Below are 21,780 nucleotides of genomic sequence, written 5' to 3' on the forward strand. Positions count from 1 at the left end.
TGAATTTTTCAGAGAATCGCACATCCAGTCACACCCATAGTGCCCACGTTGTTGATTCTGACACAGAGTATTAAAATAAACACAGCATCCAGTTTCAGACAGTTTATCAGCAGCCGAGGAGCTGTTCACAGCTGTACACACTGCCCATGTAATACACACCGCTAAGTAAAGTGCAAAGTTAATGGTGTGGCAGAGCACTGTCCGCATGTATGTCTGTGTGGGCTACTATTGCTACACACTCGCTCGCTGTTTCCTTCTTCCTGCTGAAACCAGCTTATGGCCCCATGGTCAAATTTAAGATGGGTATACAGGAACACATTTGAGAGACCATTCAACAGGGTGATTGGGCAGAAATGGGTGTCTCCAGTTCTCTGCCCTCCCCTTTGGTCTTTTCTTGCCCCCTTCATCTTCTCCAAGCGGTGTTGAAATTGGTATTCCTGATCAGATCAGAGTCCATTCCTCTCTGTGTGTACCTGCACAACTGGCTATTGTTGGCCCAGTCACAGACCCTGAGTTAGATAGAATGACACATCCAGAATTCTGGATCTGTGTGTCCAATTGTAACAAAGATGTCGTGAACAAGGAGGGATGTGATCTCTTCCCAAGTCAGTCCTTTAACTTCTTAAGGATGAGACATGACAGTCTAGCCAACACAAGTTCGCTTGGACCAGTTGGCAAAAGCGGGGACTCTGTCTTTCCTCTTGGGCATGATGGAATCACTGGCATCCATCATCCCCTGGGGCAGGATTCTCAAGTGCCCTCTTCAAATGGCACTGAGGACTCAACCCTGGGACACACAAACCTGTCTGGGAGAATGGATCCTCAAGATGATGTCAGATTGGGTTCTCTCCCCCTCTTCTGGCTCAGGGGGTGCGGGCTATTGCCATTTTGGCTGCCTTTCACAGTTTCAGTACTCTATGCTTCTTTGATGTGTTTTGGAGGCAGTCTTCTGTCATTCAGAGATTCCCTTCATCAATTTCTACTTCAGTGAATTCCATATGAACAGGGTGGATGGTTTTAGGGTTTTTTTTTAGTTGCTGTGAACACAACTGTCAACTCTTTTATTCCTGAAGCAAGGTTTTCCAGTTTTCAGGAATCTTACCCTTCATTCCTGGAGGCCAGAAAACCATGCAGCAGAGAATTCTCCCTTTGCTTTCTATGGCACGGAAAATCGGTTTTGCACTTTTAACTTCGTGGGAGTCGCATCATCAGTACGTGTCATCGTTGACCTGGTCACTAGCGAGGCAGTGTTTATGAGTGAAATGGATGCCAGACACCTCCCTCCCCCACCCTGGACAGTGAGAAATTGGCCGCCGCTACTTTTTGCTGTTGTGCTGTGTAGACAGACACACAGAAAATAGAATGTGTAGAAAATTCAGATTCTGACGAGTTTTCTGTTGATGAGTTATACAACACTTTGTCAGATGATTTCGATCTGTTACAAGTGAATGATGAGGAGAGAGTGGAATTACTGCTGCTACAGAAGCACAGATAGCAGGTGATGAAAAGTTCAGAAAGTGCAAGTGTGAAAATTGTGGTGTATATTTGTGCAGTAACTGGCATGACTGCTTCAAGGTATATCACATAGGTTTTACCTTTGTGTGGCATGATACCTGATGAGTGTGACGCGGACATGTGTATTTTGAGAAAGTTTCCTTTCTGAATTTTTTTTTTTTTTTTTTTTAGAAGAATTGTGTAAATAATCTGATTCTGGCTCAGTGACTGCTTGTGAAGTGAAAGGCATATATTCTCTTTGAGACAAAGTTAAAATCATTCATGTGATAAGGACAATAACAGTGACAATTGTCCTCCCGATACCTGGAGGGGGTCAGGCTGGTGTTCTCTTGACCCTCTCGCGGGAGGGTCACTACTTTGTCATGGTCGGGAGGCTTAGTGGCCAGTGATCGAGCGAGCTATGTCGGCGGGGGCATCAGTGCTTCTTGGGGTTTGGTGCTCTGGTCCCAGGTCTTAATTGACAGCCTACATAGCCATTGTAGCTGTTAGGGCTGAATACGTGGTGGTTTTGTACTGATCCCCCGATAGGGCTTCCCATGCCGAACAGGTCGTGAGTGAGGCCCAAACTAAACGTGACCCACTGTCCCTTTCGCTGTTCTCAATTCTTCTTTTTACCGCCTCTTTTCTGTCCTCAGCTCCCCATCAAGCCTTCTTTTCCACATTCTTTTTTCTCTGCGGCCTTCTTCAGGCCCGCCGTGTTTGCCGTGCGGCACAACCTGTGATGGAGGGGAATGAGATCCTGGGGATTGAGAGAGCACACTGCTCTCAACACATCCCTTTGGCTCGGACCTCTCCTAAGACAGGCAGCACACATTGGCCCGTGTGTGTCAATCGGCTACCCCTTCATGGGGCTGGGTCAAGACTGGCAGTTTAGTGGCTAGCGAAGATAACCCCCGTAGTGCTCGGTTCTCTGTCCCCGGGAGCTGGGCATGATCGGGGGGGAACAAGTTGGAGCTAGACTGTTGGTCGTATATCCCTCCCGAAACCTGGAAGGGGTCAAGCTGGTGTTCCCTTGACCCTGGCCCCTAAGTTGGACCCTATGGTGGGTGGGTAAGGGAGGGATGAATTTACATTTTTTTCAACATGACTTCCAAAAAATTACACCCCCCTAACTCTGGAAAAAGACGACGACAAGGAACAGATGACTCAGACTTCGATTCGGAGGTTGTTGAGACCTATGGATTTTGGCCATCGTGGCTTGTGATGGAGGGTGCCGATGACGACAAGCCCTTGTCGGCTCTCAGCCCCTTCGCTATCCAGAAGGGCTTTCAGTGTCTGGCAGGATCGCTGAAATCCATCAAGAGGCTGAGGAGCGGAGCATTTTTAGTGCAGACAGAGTCCAAAAGGCAGACACAGCTCCTTCTCAAGGCGACCACTTTCGTGGATAGGGTGGTGAAGGTTTCCCCTCATAAAGGTCTCAACTGCTCAAAGGGGGTTATCAGATGCCCCGAGTTGAAAGGTGTGTCTGAAGCTGAGATCAAGAGCGAGCTGTCCTCTCAGGGAGTGACTGACGTGTACAGGGTGACGGTGAGGAAGGGGTCGGACAGAGTCCCGACCAACACTTTCTTCCTCACCTTCTGCTGCCCGGATGTCCCCAAGGACATTCGGGTCGGATACCTAATGGTTGGTGTAAGCCTGTACGTGCCGTCCCCTCTGAGATGTTTTAAATGTCAGAAATTTGGACACGTGAGAGACCGATGCAAGAAGGAAGAGGCGTGTGGCACCTGTTCGAAGGCGGCGCACCAGGGCGATTGCGTCAGTCCAGCCCGGTGTGCGAACTGCGGAGGTGGCCACCCGTCCTCATCGAAAGACTGCCCCGCCTGGAAAAAAGAAAAAGAAATCCAGAAGGTCAAGACAGAAAAGAAGATATCCTTCTTTGAGGCAAAGAAACAGGTGGAGGCCGCGTCGCCTAAGGCGTCGTACGCCTCTGTCGTCAGACCCAGGACGGTGGACGTCGCAGTCCAGACGACATCCACAGGGACGCAGACGGACGACTTGCCCACCTCGTCGGATCCGTTGGCCTTGGGTGGAGGCGCCGTGTCCACCCCTTCCCATCCTGTGCGGCAGTCCTCAGGGGCTGCTGGGCGGGAGCGGAAAACCTCGGGCGGAGGCACGTTGTCCGCCTTCCACCCCACACCACCCCCCGGCACCCCTCGCCCCGCCTCTTGTCTGCCTGGCCCTCGGGCTGGCGGAGGTGGCCGGAAACCCCCCGTACCTCCAAAACTCAAGGAGGGGAGGGTTGCGGCCTCGGCGGGATCGGGAAGGGCCGAGGTCGTGGATATTCCGACTCGGTCGGAATCCGAAAAATTAATTTCTAAAAATAAGTACGCCATCCTGGCCGACCTTGAGCCACCGCAAGCAGAGGAGCAGGGGGTAGCGATGGAATAGGCTGCTGCTTTATTTTTTTAAACCTTTTTAATGGCAGTGATCCACTGGAACATCCGGGGGTTCTATGCCAATTTCCAGGAACTCCAGCTGCTTTGTCGTGCTTTGAAACCTTCAGTGCTGGCGCTGCAGGAGACTCTGCAGAGAGATGGCAAGGTTTTATCTCTCTCTGGTTTTAACTCCGTTTTTAAACCCGCTCAACCGAAGCAAGAGGGATTGACGGGAGGTGTCGCTCTTTTTATTCACAAGTCCCTTTTATACAGTACAGTTCTTTTAAGCACCCCTTTACAGGCGGTGGCAGTCAGAGTCACACTTGAGAAAACCATCACTGTCTGCTCTCTCTACCTTCCTCCTTCCGTCCGTGTTCTGAGGCAGGACCTCATGAACCTGGTCGACCAGCTCCCACGTCCTGTTTTTACTGTTGGGCGACTTCAATGGACACTCCCCGCTCTGGGGAAGTGAGATGACATCAGCCCGAGGTCTTCTCTTGGAAAACCTTCTCTCTGACATGGACTTGTGCTGTCTTAACGACAAGTCTCCCACTTACCTTCATCTGTCCTCTGGAAAGCTCTCGTGTTTAGATCTGTCGGTCTGCGATCCATCGTTGGTCCTGGACTACGAGTGGAAAGTGCACGACGATCTGCACGGGAGTGACCACTTTCCTGTCGTCCTCCGCCCCACAGATGGAGAAGATGACTCTCTGCCTGACCGCCTGAACTATGACAAAGCAGACTGGAGTTTTTTTACCATGAAGATAAGAGCGGAGCTGCAGGAAGAAACAGTACTGAAAAGCAAGGACCCTGCTGACACTCTGACTCGGATCGTTTTAGATTGCGCCAAAGCAGCAGTCCCATCGTCTACCTCCAAGCCTCAGGTGCCAAGAACGCCCTGGTTCAACGCGGAATGTCGGGAGGCCCGCAAGTCTCGGAAGAGAGCGCAGCGACGCGTCTTTCGGAGACCGGAGACCGATAGCGTTCGAACCCATCAACAGCTGAGGACGAAAGCCAGGTATGTTTTTAAAAAGAGCCAGAGGAAGTCATGGAGAGATTTCTGCTCTTCCTTAACCTCCAACACACCCAAGAAGAAAGTGTGGAGGGTTTTAAAAAGAATTAAGGGCAAAAACGTATGCCCAACCTTTCATCATCTTAAACTTTCAGACGCTCTGGTCACAGAGAAGAAAGCAGTTGCCAATTTGCTTGCCTCCACAATTGAACAGAACTCGAGATCTGCTAACAAATCTGCTCGGCTTTCTTAAAACCAAAAACCTGTCAGAAAAAACACCATGTAACTTCTCTTCCGACAACACAGAAAATTACAACCTTCCTTTCACAATGAATGAACTTAAATCTGCCCTTCAGACCTGTACGGATTCCTGTCCAGGAATGGACGAGGTCCATTATAAACTCCTAAAGCACCTTCCCCAAACCTGTCTGGACACCCTGCTTAAAGTTTATAACCACATCTGGGTCACAGGCTTCTTTCCACCCTCCTGGCGGAAAGCCCTCATAATCCCGCTGCCGAAACCGGGAAAAGACCCCTCGAACCCCTCCAACTACCGCCCAATTGCACTGACCAGCTGCATCTGCAAACTGATGGAGAAGATGGTCAACGGTAGACTGATGTGGAAACTAGAGACCGACGGCCTTCTGGCAAAGGAACAGTGCGGTTTCCTGCAAGCATCGCTCTACCGTTGACCATCTGGTTCGTCTGGAAACCACTGTAAGAAATGCCTTTCGTCAACAAACAACATGTGGTGGCCATATTTTTTGACCTGGAGAAAGCTTACGATACCACGTAGAAATTTGGTATTCTCTCGACTTGCACAAGCTCGGCTTCCGAGGACACCTGCCTCAGTTCATCCACAATTTTTTACAAGACAGACAATTCCAGGTGAGAGTCGGCACCTACCCTGTCCGACATTCACGAGCAGGAGCTGGGTGTCCCGCAGGGGAGCATCCTGTCGCCTGCTCTGTTCAGCATCAAAATTAATGACATCGTTCAATCCGTTCAGAAAGGATCGGACAGCTCGCTGTTCGTGGATGATTTTGCCTTATATGCAACCGGCAGCACGTACGCCAGCATCCAGCGACGGCTTCAGCTCTGCGTCAACAAAATCCAGTGTTGGGCAGAGGAGAATGGCTTCACATTTTCGTCCTCCAAAACTGAATGCATCCACTTTCATAATTTTCGCCAGTTCTATCAGGACCCTGAAATCCGTCTGGGAACATCCACCATCCCGGCGGTCAAGGAAGCCAGATTTCTAGGGGTCGTCTTCGATCAGAAGCTGAATTTCTCAGCCACATTAAACAGCTGAAAGTATCTTGCCTAAAAGCCCTGAACATCATCCGAGTTGTGGCACACACGAACTGGGGTGCTGATAAGAGGACTCTCTTGCACCTCTACAGAGCCCTGGTCCGGTCCAAACTGGATTATGGAAGTGTTGTATACGGCTCGGCCAGACCGTCCTACCTGAAACTGTTGGACCCTGTACACCACCAAGGGCTCCGTCTCAGCTTGGGTGCTTTCCGCACCACCCCTGTGCACAGCCTGTATGCAGAGGCGGGGGAACCGCCTCTTTCCAACCGCAGACTGAAGCTGACCCTGAACTATTATTTGAAATTGTTTTCGGAACCTACAAACCCTGCTTACGATGCTGTATTCAACAACCCTTTCGATAAGAAATTTACAGACAACCCAAACTGCATACCTCCTCTCGGACTCCGCATTCAGCCGCACTTGGAAAATGCCGATCTGGATGTCGGTGGCATCTCAGATTTCTCTAAGTTCCCTGACAGCCCCCCGTGGACCTTTACAACACCTGAGGTCCGATTTGATCTGGCCTCGTACCGTAAGGACACCACCAGTTCTCTGGCCTACAGAACCTACTTTTCGGAACTGTGCCACAAATTCCCCACCTTTTCAAAGCATCTTCACTGACGGTTCCAAGTCAGAGGACGGAGTCGCCTGCATCTGCGTTCTGTCCCGCCTTTCCTGACCGGCCCTCAACGGAGCACATCCTGTCTGACAGCTCGGTGTACACCTGCGGAACTGACCGCACTGGTCCTGGCGGTTAAAAATGGTTCTCTCTTCGAAACAAAAGAGATTCATGATCTTTTCCGACTCCTTGTCAGCCCTGGAGGCGATCGCCTGCAGGAATATCACTCATCCCAAACTGCTGGAATTTTATGAAGACTTTTACTCTCGCAACGAAGAAAGGATACGAGGTTGTGTTGGCCTGGGTTCCCGGACATGTTGGCATTCGTGGTAACGAAAGGGCGGACCTGCTGGCCAGGAACGCTGTAAAGAAAGAATTATCCAGATCCTTTGTGCCATATACTGACATGAAGCGGAAGGTGAACTCTTACGTTAAGGATCTTTGGCAAGAGGAAGTGGAACACCCAGATAGACAACAAGCTCTTCCAGATCCGTCCGGACCTGGGGGAGACCCTCCCTTCGGGGGTGAAGAACAGAAAGGAGGAATCTGTGCTGTGCAGACTGCGTACGGGGCACACTTTTTTTACTCATTCTTACTTGTTGAAGGGGGAGGAGGCCCCTCGATGCGTTCCCTGTGACGAGCCTCTCACCGTGAAACATGTGCTCCTTGACTGTTGGGATCTGCATGACGTTAGACGCAGACATTACACGGCGGTTTCTTTGAAGACTTTGTTTCGTGATGTCCCTCCGTGGGCGCTGATGGACTTCTTAAAAGAAGTGAACCTTTTTAACCAGATTTGAAGGTTTTAAACTATGGAAGTTTTTTTTTAAACTTTGGAGTGGAAAGTTTGAAGTGGTGACTCGTTTTAATTGGTTGTTTTTTTAGCCTTGTAGTAGTAATTGACGCGGCGATAGCCTTGAGATGGCCTTAGTGGTCGGCGAGGCTCTAAGCACCATAATTTCATTTCATTTCACACGGCGGTTTCTTTGAAGACTTTGTTTCGTGATGTCCCTCCGTGGGCGCTGATGGACTTCTTAAAAGAAGTGAACATTTTTAACCAGATTTGAAGGTTTTAAACTATGGAAGTTTTTTTTTTAACTTTGGAGTGGAAAGTTTGAAGTGGTGACTCGTTTTAATTGGTTGGTTTTTTTTTTATCCTTGTAGTAGTTATTGACGCGGCGATAGCCTTGAGATGGCCTTAGTGGTCGGCGAGGCTCTAAGCACCATAATTTCATTTTCATTTTCAGTGACAATTGTGATAATTTTTCATGGATATGACTAGCAGTGTGGCACTAAGACACATTTGAGGCACTATACAGTGGGTACCTGCATGATGTGCATATTCTGCAAGCAAAACATTGTCCTGCATGTGGTACGTACTTGTGTTCATTGTGTTTGATCCCAAACTCACCTTTTTTACACCTGATTGTCACCAGAGATGTTACCTCCTATCATGTCAGCAGGGTCACAGACAACTTTTCACATCAATTCAATACTCATATATATATATATATATATATATATATATACATACATAACCTGTTGGTGTATATATATATATATATATATATATATATATATATATATATATATATACATAACCTGTTGGTGTACTGTAATGAGCTGCATCGCTGTAAGTCTCTGAAATAAGTACCCTGCTTCATTCGTTCTCTTCTCTAAATCCAGGAATGAAGGGAATATACATAATGTAGGAATCTGTGAACAAGGGGAAGAAATGGTTAATAGAAAAACAGGAATGAAAGAGTTAATGTTGCAAGGGCTCCCCATTTGAACCAGTAGTCATTGCCTTCCTCCCTTTGCTTTGATTTCTGGATCAGTTTGATATGGCACAGTATATACACCAAAATGGGGCGTTTGTATTATATTCCCAGTTCTGTTAAATATATTTACCATGTCAGATTAAATGCCCGCCCACCCGCGCGTACAGGTCTTGCCATGGTTTACATGGGCCCTTCTTTGCTGGCCATTGGAATGAGTAATTGGCTCTGGCCAGAAATGGGTTTGAATGGCTAGGAGACAGCAGACTAATACAGACCTGTTTATGTTACATTACGACTTAGGTGTAGCATTCTCCTCTTTTGAAGCTATTGCTATGCTGCTACACATCAGTACATTGAACATACGTTGCCAGCTACGCACTTCACTCCTGATGCGTTCGAAACACAGAACCATGTTGTTTTTTCTCTTCAACAGCTGGCGCACATTTTTCAGCTCATGGGACTGCGCTCTTTGTTTTGTTCTCCATTGCCGCTCGCAGGTCTTCTCACGATAAGTGTCTGAAGCAGTTGCGCGCCTAAGCACAAGCGCACATAATTACTGAACGTGTCTCTCTTTCACCATCAGAAATGGCGGGCAAGAAATGACAGTGTGAAACTTCAGACAGAGAATCAGATTGTGAAACTGTGCAGCCTTCAACATGAAGTCGGATTGCAAGAAAAAAAGAAAGGCAGAGCAAAAGTTTATCAGTTTGTATCACCAGAAAGAAGGGGCCATACTTTTTCTTCACAATATACAAAACTGACTTCTCGTGTAAGCGTGGCAGGTTGTTTGATGTACTGTGCACTGTGATACCTTGACACATTTGAGCTCAAATTTCTTCAACTGAAAGAAATGAAGTGACCCTGGTTACTACAGTACAAGTGTGTGTGTCACTTTGTGCATTTGACATGTAAATGCCTGTTTTGGGATGAACATCAACACTAACAGTTGCCTGTTCCATTAATCTACCAGTCTGAGACATTCATCAGTACTGATTAAATACAACTTATCAAACTGTTTATGTCAGGTAGGAAAAACCATTCATTTGTCTTTATCATTATAGTAATATGATATTAACCCCTAGGCTGCCTATATGATAACTCGTCATGGAAAGCATGTACGCTTCACTGCCACAATGACGAGATAACTCGTCATCAAAATAGTCTGACTTTACCCTGCTTTGCATTCAGTTCGTTGACAAAAATACTGGTAGCTTTAGCTTGGGGAATCTTTCTAGATTCTGTTCATAGCTAGAAACACCATCTGCGTCATAAAGCAGTCCTTTATTTGAATGTTTTGGTTGGGTTACTGGCCGTAGTCTTTGCCTGGCTCCTCTCCTCACTCGCTCAACAAAATGTCGGACTGACTCCGTGCTCAAGACATGCGATTGTGGCGAACTAAATCAACCAAGATTACTTTCTTTAGCTGATGCTCAGAAAGAATTGAAGCATAAATTCGAAGGAGAAGACAGTGGTGAACATTTATAGGACGATTTGATAGAAAATAAAGGGAGCAATCAAGAGAGTGGCCAAGATACAACTATCAGTGAGTGATGCTGGCTGTTCAGCTCTAGCAGAAGACAGAAGTCACCGAATTTTTAGCAGGACACAGTTTGAGCCATTTTCTTGGCACTCAGCCAACGCGGTCTGATGAGAACTGGATAAAGTGACCGTGTGAGAGGGGTGAAGAGGAGGGGGGTGGAGACTGAGGGGATGTGGCCTCACATCCATATTATAACTTGCAGAAGTCACAATGCATTATGTATGTATTTCTTTTTCAGTTTTTTTTATATTGTGGTTGTTCTAGTATGATTTTGTGTGTGCATATATCCATTTGTCCAGAAAATATGATATTTTAGTGCAAATTACCTGACTAATGTTTGTAATGAACAAGTTGAAAATGTGACAAAAAACAAAACACTGATTTCAAAACAACAGCATGTCACTAAAAATATATACAAGACAGGCAAGGCCATCAAGACTCACTTGTGATACACTTAAACATAGTGAAAGCCCTGTACACTGAGAGTAAAACACACAAGCTTTTTATGTATTGAGAATAATTTCAAAATGTAATGTTTAAGATAAGAAAGATCAGTTTAAAGCAAATTAAGTCCCCTAGCATTAATTACAGAGTAATTTCCCTTTTTTTACTATCTGCACCAAAACGTTTGCAAACTAAATAAAACTTCCATGCTTAGCAAAAGAAGTTCCTGTTTGATCAAAAAATGATAAAAATGACTGCTCTTGTTGTTGTGTCAGAATATCAGATCAAAGTGCCAAGTTTAGAGAATACAAAAAATATAAATATAACAGTAAATGCAGTTTGCATATAATTAGGCTTCATTTTTTAATTTTTTTGTGCTCATCCCAGAGGTGCAATATTGTTTTCAACAAGATGACTGGAAAGAACTGAATTTTTCCTATTTTTATGCCTAATTTGGTGTCAACTGACAAAGTATTTGCAGAGAAAATGTCAATGTTAAAGTTTACCACGGACACACAGACACACACATTCACAGACACACACACACACACACACACACACAGACAACCGAACACCGGGTTAAAACATAGACTGACTTTGTTTACACAAGTGAGTCAAAAATGGGAAAACATCATGTGTTTTGTATTCTTTATTCATTTCCCTTTCAGAAAATATATACTTTTATGGGTCTTTCTCCAATAACAAAGAGTACAGAATGTTGAAATCCAGAGCTCTGAAGACTTTTATTCCACGTTCAATCCACCTTTTAAATTCTTGAGAACTGTGTGTGTGTGCGCACGCACGTGCGCGCACTCTCATGTGAGACGTGTGAAAGTCCATGCATTATAGGCTGTACCTTGTTCTAGTTGTGGTGTGTGTGTGTGAGTGTGTGTGTGTGTGTGTGTGTTTACTGAGCTTAAAACGTGACAATTGGTTATAATGAATGTGCAATATGCAGGATGAATGTACAATCTCTCATCATCTCATCTATCCCTTGACCCGTGGGTGGGTCGTTGGGGCACCATGGATGACTGCCTGGTCAGCTCGCACCACCTGCCTCGGTCCTCAGCGGCCCTTTGAGTTGTGGCAAATGGCAGGCCTGTCCACTCTTTGATGTTGTCCTCCCACCGCTTTCTCTGTCTGCCTCTCTTCCTCCTTCCTTGTATGGTACCCTGCAGGATGGTCTTGGCTAGGCCGTCTGATCGAGTGACGTGTCCATACCAGCGGAGCTTGTGTTCCTTTGCTGTGGTTAGCAGGTCTTTGAATGGGCCAATGGCGTTTTGGACTCTTCTTTTCACTTCCTCATTTGTGATGTGGTCTTTGTATGTAATGTTCAGGATCTTGCGGAAGCATCTCATTTCCAGAGCCTGGATTCTTCTCTGGAGTTATGCAGTGAGGGTCCAGGATTCGCAAGCGTATAGAAATATTGAGAAGATGAGGGAGCGCATTAGTCTGATTTTGGACGAGAGGGAGATCTTTTTGTCCTTCCATATAGTCTTCAATCGACTCAGTGCGGCAGTAGTCTGCGCGATTCTGGACAGGACCTCTGGTTTCAAACCCTCGTCTGACACAATGGCACCCAAGTATTTGAAGGAGGAGACTTCTTCCAGTTTTTCACCGTTTACGTGCAGGTTGGAAGTTACGCCTTGGCTGTTGTTGGTCATAACCTTGGTCTTCTCGGCACTGATCTCCATGCCGTAGGCTGATGATGTCTTGTCAAGTTTGTGCACGAGTTCTTCGAGTTCTTTCTCTTCTCCTGCCAGGCCATCAATGTCATCGGCAAAGCGCAGGTTGGTGATGACTCTGCCTCCAATGCTGACAGTTCCCACATGATCTTCCAGGGCGTCAGTCATGATCCTTTCAAGAAAGAGGTTGAAGAGAGTGGGAGAGAGTAGACAGCCCTGTCTGACTCCGACCGTGGTTCTAAACCAGTTACCCGTGCTACCATTGAAGAGGACTGCACTGGTTGCTCTTTCGTATAGGTTCTGTATGGCTTGGATGATGTCTTCACTGATGTTGAATTTGTGCATGGTGGCCCATAAGGCAGCGTGCCATACCCTGTCGAACGCCTTCTTGAAGACAATGGAATATGTCTAATGCTAACGTCCATATTCTAAATATATTTCTGTTTAATAATTACGATGTAATAATTAATTGCAATGTTTTTAAAAGTGAATATGTGAAATGCTTTTATTTGAGAACATATGTTTATTACTCTTGTTTAATCAAGTTATCCATGTGTGTGGGGTAGGCGGGAGGGGGGGGGGGGGTGTGTGCTTATTATCTTGTTGTGGTTTTCCGCAATTCATCTTTATTCTTATCTTATCTGTCTGTTATAATCAATGTGCAGTATAGTAGGCTGTGTTTATAATTATATTCAAATAATGTTTCTTAATTCTTTCTGTTTTTACATTACGAATACTAGTTATTACCTGCAGTGTGTGGATGTATGTATGAAATGCTGTATGTGATATTTTTTACATTTGTATCTTCGTAATATTTGTAGGGGCTGTTGTTGGCTTTTACAGTTATGGTCCCCATGTTGTTTACTTGTCTATGTTGTGATAATGCACCTGACCAAATTTCTCCAGTTGGAGATAATAAAGTTATTCTTATCTTTTTGAAAATTTATACCCGTTTTTTGTGGAAAAAACCCTGGCAAATAGATTTACTTAAATCTTATTTTCCTGGCAGCGAAAGGGTTAAGAATTTATGTAAACTTTGGCGGTAAAATAATGCTACAATTTGCTAGTCTGAAACTACACTTTCTGCCCATCCAAGCTACACTTGTATCTGTTTGGGGGTAAACAGGTCTGCTAATGCATGTAGTGGGATGTCTTTTTACTGAGTTAGCCATGGATTTTTGCCAAACAGAGCAAACCAGTAGGCCTAGTTTCCATCAGTTTGACATGGTAAATATATTTGACCAAACTGGGATGTAATAGAGACTTCCCATTTTGACATCATGCCATCTTAGACTGTTAACAGTAAAGCTGAAGGGTGTGTTGGTTGGTAAATGCTGTCCAATAATAGTGGTGGTGTATGTGCATGCATAATGTGTGAGAGTGATTTCTGTCCAGGTTGTGTGTATCCTGACCTTACAGAAGGGCCAGTCAGCGACAGGCTCAGCACTCCCCACAAGTGTTTACAGCTGTTGGGTAAGGCATGTCTTCAATCAGCTCATGAACCTTGGTGAAATGAGATCACTGTGGAATGAGTTTCAAGTGCAGTTACTACTTTTTGTTCGTGTATCAATAGTGTTCTTGATTTTGCTGAGCAAAAGCAATGCTGCCCAAAGAGAAGGAAGTCCAAATGTATAGAGTGGTGACTGATAGTCTTGACCTGTAAGCTCTGTCTTATGTCATTGAGGTAACAGCCCTTCACTGATGAGCAAACCCATCAGCATTAGTCAAGGGGTTAAGATATGTTACATAGATGTCTGTCTGATACTAATCTTGGTATGCTTTCTCAGGCAAGCTGTGTTGCTGATATGGTTTTGTGTTATATTAAACGTTAGCATGCTTAATCTTTTTTAAGAGTAAGTCACATCTGTTAAAGCACACAAGACTGAGTTGAAGCACTATTCAGTTTGATTAAGGATTATATTTGTGCCTTTCAGAAGTTTTACACAAGAGCTAGGAATTTCCTCTTTCCTATTGCCCTTGTAATTTTCTGTCCTTTTCCACTTTTTGACTCGCTTGTGTAAACAGAGTGAGTATATGTTATAACCCAGTGTTTGGTTGTCTGTGTGTGTGTCTGTGGTAAACTTTAACATTGGCATTTTCTCTGGAAACACTTTTCTGCTAATACCAAATTTGGCTTAAACATAGTAGGGAAAAAAGATCTTCACAGTCATACCAATAATAGGTTGTACCTCTCCTGAATTTAGCCGTATTTCCGAATCATTAACAGTTCATTTCGTTGATCTTTGTTCCTAATTCTGAAAACCGCTGTTGCCTCTTTGCCCTGATTGTCTGGTGAAAAGACGCCATGACCTTGTTTTTCTTGTTGGATTAAAAGCAAAGAAATATACATTCTGGACAGAACACAATACAGTGACACTAACTACATTATTGACGTGTTTACAGCATATGGATATTCTAAAGTAGATACTGAATTAACAAGAATGAACAGAAAAGAAAATTGATCATTTCACTGCCTCATCTACACAGCACTGGTCAGTGCAGATCTTTACAAAACATGTTGCAAAGCCTGACGCAATGGCAATGGTTCCTTTTCCGCCAAATTAGAAGAATTTCATAAATAATAATTGACGTGTTTACTGCATATGAATGTTTTAAAGTGGATACTGAATTAACTAGGATGAACAGAAAAAAGAAATTGATTGGACAGTGTCGTAGTTTCTCAGTGAGTGGAAAGACAAGCTTGTCAGACACAGATCTCTGCAGATCTATAAAAAGGGACATATATTGCAGTGTTTTTGAGGCGATGGGAACACCTTGGACCTTGGACTTGAATGCAATTTTTAAATGCCTGAGATATACCAAAATAACATGATTTAAACTGTGTTATGACTTCGATTACCGCTGTCGATTTATTCTGCTGAAAGAAAATGCTCAAATGATCAGCATTGAACCTCATTGTCAACCAGCCGCCGTGGCGAAGTGGTTAGTGTCGCGGACTGCCGGCTGGGAGGACGCGGGTTCGAATCCCAGCGGAGGTGGGTTTTTTGGCCCGTGGCCGGCTCCTACCCAGAGTTGAGTGTGCTGTAGGCTTAAATGAGGAGACTGGGACCATACAGTCGAGTATCATCTACTTCAAGGATGTGTCTTTGGGTGTGTTGCTCTAATTACTTGGCCAACACTGCAAGTGTCTGTATCTCTCGGGCCTGGTTAACACCGGGATATCATTATGACAGGAAGCGTAGAGTACAGCCTTGTCACGCAGTCCCAAACTAAATGGACCTCCATTGCAACATCGTCATCGCCATCGTCATCCTCCTCCTCCATCATCATCAATATAAACAAAACAGTCTCAAAGTCTGTGGTCTTTCATGCCCTGCTCTCATGGTGACCTCAGTTTTGATACCCCTCCACTTCTGTGCTTGGGGTGAGTCCTGTCAGTGTCTTCAGTGTCAGCAGATTCATTGGGGGCTGTTGTTCGAGGGACATGGTGGTGGTCTCCACTCTGAGAGGAACATTCACTCAGTCTGGCTCTGCGACTAAGCCATTATTGTCGTTAGTAGGGGTTTTAGTAAGTGGTGTCCTAAGTACGTTAAATCAGAACAGGCACCACTGAACACCACCGAAGTGACTCAGCAGCAGTGCAGGGTCTCCTCTGGTGTGTGGCCTCCTGGCGACCTAACATCGATGGTTCCCTGCGGACTGCCGACGCTGGAACTGTGACGGATGAACCCGGTTGTGGCCGTGTATGGGGGAATCTAAAAGGAGCTGCTTGGGAGTAATGCTACTGAAATGGTGCAGATGATGGGGCAGCAAAAAAAAATATATCACTCATTGTCGACCCAAACATCCATGGTTCGAATCTGCATTGAAGCCCTGTTTTGTTGTTGTTTTTGTTTTTGTTTTGTTTTGCAAAGCTGTATATAATTATAATAATGAATAGAGAACACATTTCAACAAACTGATTTTTATTTTTGTAAAAAAAAATTTCATTAAGTGTGTATCACAAGTGAGTCTTGAAGGCCTTACCTTTCTTGTCTGTCTATACTTTTTTCTACTTGGTCAGTAAAATACTGTTAAAAATTTAAATCTTACATCTCCCCCAGCCTCCCACCTCCTCACTGACTCTTCCCTTTATGAAACATGGAACATCACTCAATGATCCTGTCCAACACCACTTCAGATTTCTTATTGTTGCACATGTGCACATACCTGTTGCATTTTCATCCTCATTCGTCACATCATCAGTACAGAAAATAATTACCCAGGTGCTCTGGCTTACCATGCCCTGTTCTCATGGTGACCTTAGGTTTGACCCCCTTCCACTTCCTTGCTTGGGGTGAGTCTCAGTCCAGGTCTTCAGTGCCGGCAGATTCATAGTGGAGCTATTGTTGGAGGGATGTGGTAGCAACTCTCCACTCACGAGGGGGCATTCATTCGTTCTGGGTCAGTGACTGAATTATTATTGTCAGTAAGGAGGCTTAGAAAATGGTGTCCTATGTATGTTGAATCACTAATCACCACCAAGTAACTCAGCAGCAGTGCAGGGTCTTCTCTGGTTTGTTGCATTTTGGCAACATAGCTGTAACATATTTTGTGCAAAACTAAAGTACACTTAAGTACGCAACTATCACAAAACGAGGAACAATAACTCTGCTGGTCAACGGATGCTCATGGCTCAGGTCAGTAACATTACATGGTGTCAGAACAGACAAACAGAAAGCCGGATGGCTCAGCACTTGGATTGGTGCTCAAGGTGGACAAATTTACCGCACACTACAGAGGGTTGGGAATGAAAAAGAAAAGCCTGACAAAGTTTTAGAGAATAGAAGAGAATAAGTCGAAACTTGTAGATATTAGAAAAAAGAAGATGGAAGGAGTACTCATGCTTTCAAGGGCTAGATAGATAGCAAAAGGAGAAAAAGTATCAAAGTACTTTTGTAATCTTGAAAAAAGACACTTTGTAAATAAGACTAAGAGTATGAAGAAATTAGTTACAGACAAAGGAGGAGAACTTCATGAACATAACGTAATATTAAAGGAGGTTAATGATTTCTATATAAACATTTTTTTTTTTTTTAAAGAGAAAAAAAAAGAGATGTATTCAAACATGTGAAACAGCAGATATTGTTAAGGAAATGCCTAAACTTAGTAATATAGAAGTAGAAAACCTTGAGGGTGAAATTACCTATGAAGAAGCTACCCAGGCACTTAAACGCATGCAGAACAATAAGAGTCCAGGTACTGATGGCTTTTCTGCTGATTTTTTAAAATTCTTTTGGAATGATCTTGGATATTTAATTGTCAGGTCACTAAATGAAGGTTTGAATAAAGGTGAACTGTCACAAACACAGAAAGAAGGCACAATAATTTGTATACCAAAGGGTGACAGACCACGAGAATATATTAAGAACTGGAGACCGATATCTTTATTAAATGTTGTTTATAAGATTGGATCTTCTTGCTTAGCAAATAGAGTTAAGTCTGTGCTCTCCTCTTTAAGTAGTGATGACCAAACAGGATTTACGTCTTAACAGATTTATTGGTGACAATATTAGATTAATATATGATATGATTCATTATGTAAATTCAAAACAGTTGCCTGGTTTATTAATTTGTATAGATTTTGAAAAAGCATCTGACACTGTTGACTTCACCTTTATGATGAAAGTGTTAAAAGCATTTGGATTTGGTCCAGTCTTCTGTAGATGGATAAGTACTTTTTATCAAAATATTAAATCAGCAGTAGTAGTAAACAACGGCGTCTTCCTGGTTTCCAGTAGAGAGAGGATGCCGTCAAGGTGATCCCATTTCACCCTACTTATTTCTTTTATGTGTTGAAATCCTTGGTTTAATGGTAAGAAAAAATAAACTGATTAAAGGTATTAATATTAACAATACAGAACATAAAATTGCACAGTTTGCAGATGACACCCAATTGATGACCAAAGGAGATAGAATATCTTAGAATATCTTTTGAGGAGATCATAAGGACAATTGACTTGTTTAGTAGTTTTTCAGGATTATTTATTAATGTAGGTAAAACTTAAGCAATATGGCAGGGTAGCAGAAAACAATGTCAAATTAGATATCTACCTCATTTAAACATGGTGTGGAACCCACCAAAATTTAAGATTGTAGGAGTGGTTCACTGTCAATTTAGAAGAATGTGAGGAATTAAACTAGAAAGACAGAATTAGAAATGTTATTTAGAATATGGGTAAAAAGATTGATTACCCCTTTAGGAAGGATAGCTGTTCTCAAGTCATTAATTATATAAAAAATAACCCAGTTATGGATGTTTCTACCAAATCCACCTGATGAATATATTGATGAGCTGCAGAAGGCATGTTTTAAGTTCATTTGTAACGAAAAACAGGATTGAATAAGTAGAAAAACTGTAATTAAAAGTACAAGAGTAGGAGGATTAGGAATGTTTGACATCAAGCGAGCGAGGAGAGGAGCCAGGCAAACCCTGCGGCCAGTTACCCAACCAAAACGTTCAAATAAAGGACTGCCTCATGACGTTGATGGTGTGTCTAGCTATGAATAGAATCTAGAAAGATTCCCCGAGCTAAAGCTACCAGCATTTTTATCAATGAACTGAATGCAAAGCAGGGAAAATGTCAATATTTCGATGACGAGTTATCTCGTCATTGTGGCAGCGAAACGTACATGCTTGCCATGACGAGTTATCTCGTCGTATAGGCAGCCTAGGGGTTAACTTTTCATCCCTGCAGCACGGTTTTCCGGTTTACAGGATTTTTACCCTTCATTCCAGGAGGCCGGAAAACCGTGCAGCAGAGAATTCCCCCTTTCCTTCCTGCAGCCCGGAAAATCGGTTCTCGCGGTAAGCGCTTTGAACTTCCCGCAAGTCGCGTCATCTATCCTTGACCGGGTCACTAGCGGGGCAGTGTTTATGAGTGGAATGGATTGCCAGACACCCCCTTCCCCCTCCCTAGGCCGTGGGAAAGTGGGCGCCGCTACATTCTTGCCGATGTGCTGTGTAGACACACGGACATAGAAAAACGGAATGTGTAGAAAGTTCGGATTGTGACCAGTTTTCTGATGATGAGTTTTACAACGCTCTAACAGATAATGATTTCGATCTGTTTCAAACGAATGACAAGGAGAGAGTGCAATTAGCTGTTGCTACAGAAGCACAGATAGCGGGTGTTGAAAAGTTAAAAAAAAGTAAGAAGTGTGAAAATTGTGGTGTATACTTGTGCAGTAACTGGCATGACTGCTTCAAGGTATATCACACACGTTTCACCTTTGTGTGGCATATTACGTGATGATTGTGGCATGGACATGTGTATTTAGAGACAGTATCGTTTCTGAATAGTTTTTGTTCAAGAATTGTGTAGATAATGATCTGATTCTGGCTCATTGACTGCTAGTGTAGTGAAAGGCATATATTCTCTTTGAGACAAAGTTCAAATCATTCATGTGATTAGGACAATAGTAGTGACAATTGTGACAGTTTTTCGTGGATATGACTAGCAGTGTGGCACTGAGATACATATGAAGCACTACTCGGTGAGTACCTGCATGATGTGCATACTCTGCAAGCAAAACACTGTCCTGCATGTAGTACGTAGTTGTATGCATTGTGTTTGACCCCAAAGTCACCTGTTTTACACCTGAGTGTCACCAGAGATGTCACCCTATAGTGTCAACAGGGTCTCAGACAACTTCTCACATCAATTCTGAACACAACAGTATATGACAATCTTAGTGTACTGTAATGAGCCGCGTTACCGTAAGCCTCTAAAATAAGTACCCTGCTTCATACTTTCTTTCTCTTCTCTAAATCCAGGAATGAAGGGAATATGCGAATGGTAGGGATCTCAGAACAAGGGGGAGTAATGGTTCATAGAAAAATAGGAACGAAAGAGTTAATAATAAAAGCAATGAATCCCATCATTGAAGATATTGATAGATATGGACCCTGCCTACCAACACCTGATGACAAGAATAAGTTCTGGATTCATGTTTTCCAGGCCTACAAAGAATTTTCTCAGTAGGTCCCACAATGAAAGAGCAAAGAAGTTTAAGCAGAACCAATCTTTCTGAACCAAAATATCAAAATTGGAAGTAAGATTTTATCATACAGAAATTGGATGGAAAAGGGGGTCTGGAATATTTCTCATCTAGTGCATGGGGACAGTAGTTTCCTTTCCTATGAAGATTTTAGTCAAAAGCATGGAAATATAACAGATTTTCTTACTTTAAATGGTTGCATATGGTCAGTTAGAAATTATATAAAAAAACCTGAACATTGAAATTGATAATGACAGTGCTTTGCAGATGAGAAAATCATTACAAATGATATATTCTGTGAAAAAATGGAACAAAAGTTTATTACGACACTTTAGTTAAAACAATATGACCCCTAAATGCTGTAACAAATGGAACGATTTGTTGCAACTGAACATTAACTGCAAACAGACATTTTACAAAATACACAAAATAAGTGATGTAAACTTAAGATGGTTTCAAATAAGAATAGTTCATAGGATTACTGCAACAAACAGGTCTCTGAAACAGATAAATATCTCTCATAATGATAAATGCAGCTTCTGTGGATCACATCCAGAAACCATTGAACACCTTTTTCGGAGATGTGAGACTGTGCAGAGATTTTGGACTGCTTTCCAAACTGATATTAATAACAAATGCAATAATGTATACAATGCCCAATTATGTGAAGAATTGGTTTTATTTGGAAACTCAACGCATTTGCTACAGATGACATTTTTTATTTCATTATTTTATTTGCCAAAAACTTTCTGTACAAATGCAAATTCAATAAACAACCACCACAACTCAATGCATTCAAAACACAGCTCAGATACAGATACAAAATCGAAGAACTTGCATCTTATATACTAATGAACCATCATGCTTTCCATACAATGTGGAACAGTTACCTTCCAGTTATGAAAACTGTTACCTAATCACAATTTTGCATGTTCCATAGTTATCATTCTGTATAATAGTCCGTCCTTTGTACTAGCAGGTTATTATTTTTTTTTTTTTTAATTTATTTATTTATTATTTTTTTTAAATATTGTTATTTTCTTTACAATGTTATTAACTACAAGCTTTCTTTTCCAATAATGTAGAAGTAGTTTACTCATTGCTCCTTATTATGATATTATAATGCAACCACTCGCTTTTGCCTCATCCTTGATTCCATTACTGTAATAGTTGACATAATTGATGCTGTTGCTGTTACAACTGGTCTCTTTATTATTAATGTCATTTTAAATCATCATGATTACTGCAATCAATAATGTGTAAACATTGATTGATTGAATAATTGGACAAGTTTTTTTTTTGGAGGGGGTGGGGGGGGGGGAGGAGTTTCTGTAATTGTTGATGTTGTTGCTGGGTTTGTTTTTTTTTTGTTTTGTTTTTTATATATATATCACTTTTTATTTTGTTTTGTCTTTCTCTAGTGGAATCTACTTTTTGTTTTATATTGTTTGTTTCATACTGTTCTCTGTATTGTATACATGTCTTTGCAAAAAA

At 43.0% G+C, this 21,780-nt stretch overlaps 1 protein-coding gene across 2 annotated transcripts in view; it reads left to right on the top strand.

Moving 5' to 3' along the window:
* The window catches only part of LOC143280817 (protein FAM98A-like), a 122,393-nt gene that overhangs the window by 38,857 nt on the left and 61,756 nt on the right, over nucleotides 1-21,780 (top strand). For both annotated transcript variants that reach the window (XM_076585515.1, XM_076585516.1), the window contains exon 4: nucleotides 13,681-13,758. In XM_076585515.1, coding sequence (XP_076441630.1) covers nucleotides 13,681-13,758 — 78 coding nt within the window. The remainder of the gene's footprint in view (nucleotides 1-13,680; nucleotides 13,759-21,780) is intronic.

This window comes from Babylonia areolata, chromosome 4, assembly GCF_041734735.1.
Source record: "Babylonia areolata isolate BAREFJ2019XMU chromosome 4, ASM4173473v1, whole genome shotgun sequence".
NCBI classification, from domain to species: Eukaryota; Metazoa; Mollusca; class Gastropoda; order Neogastropoda; family Buccinidae; genus Babylonia; species Babylonia areolata.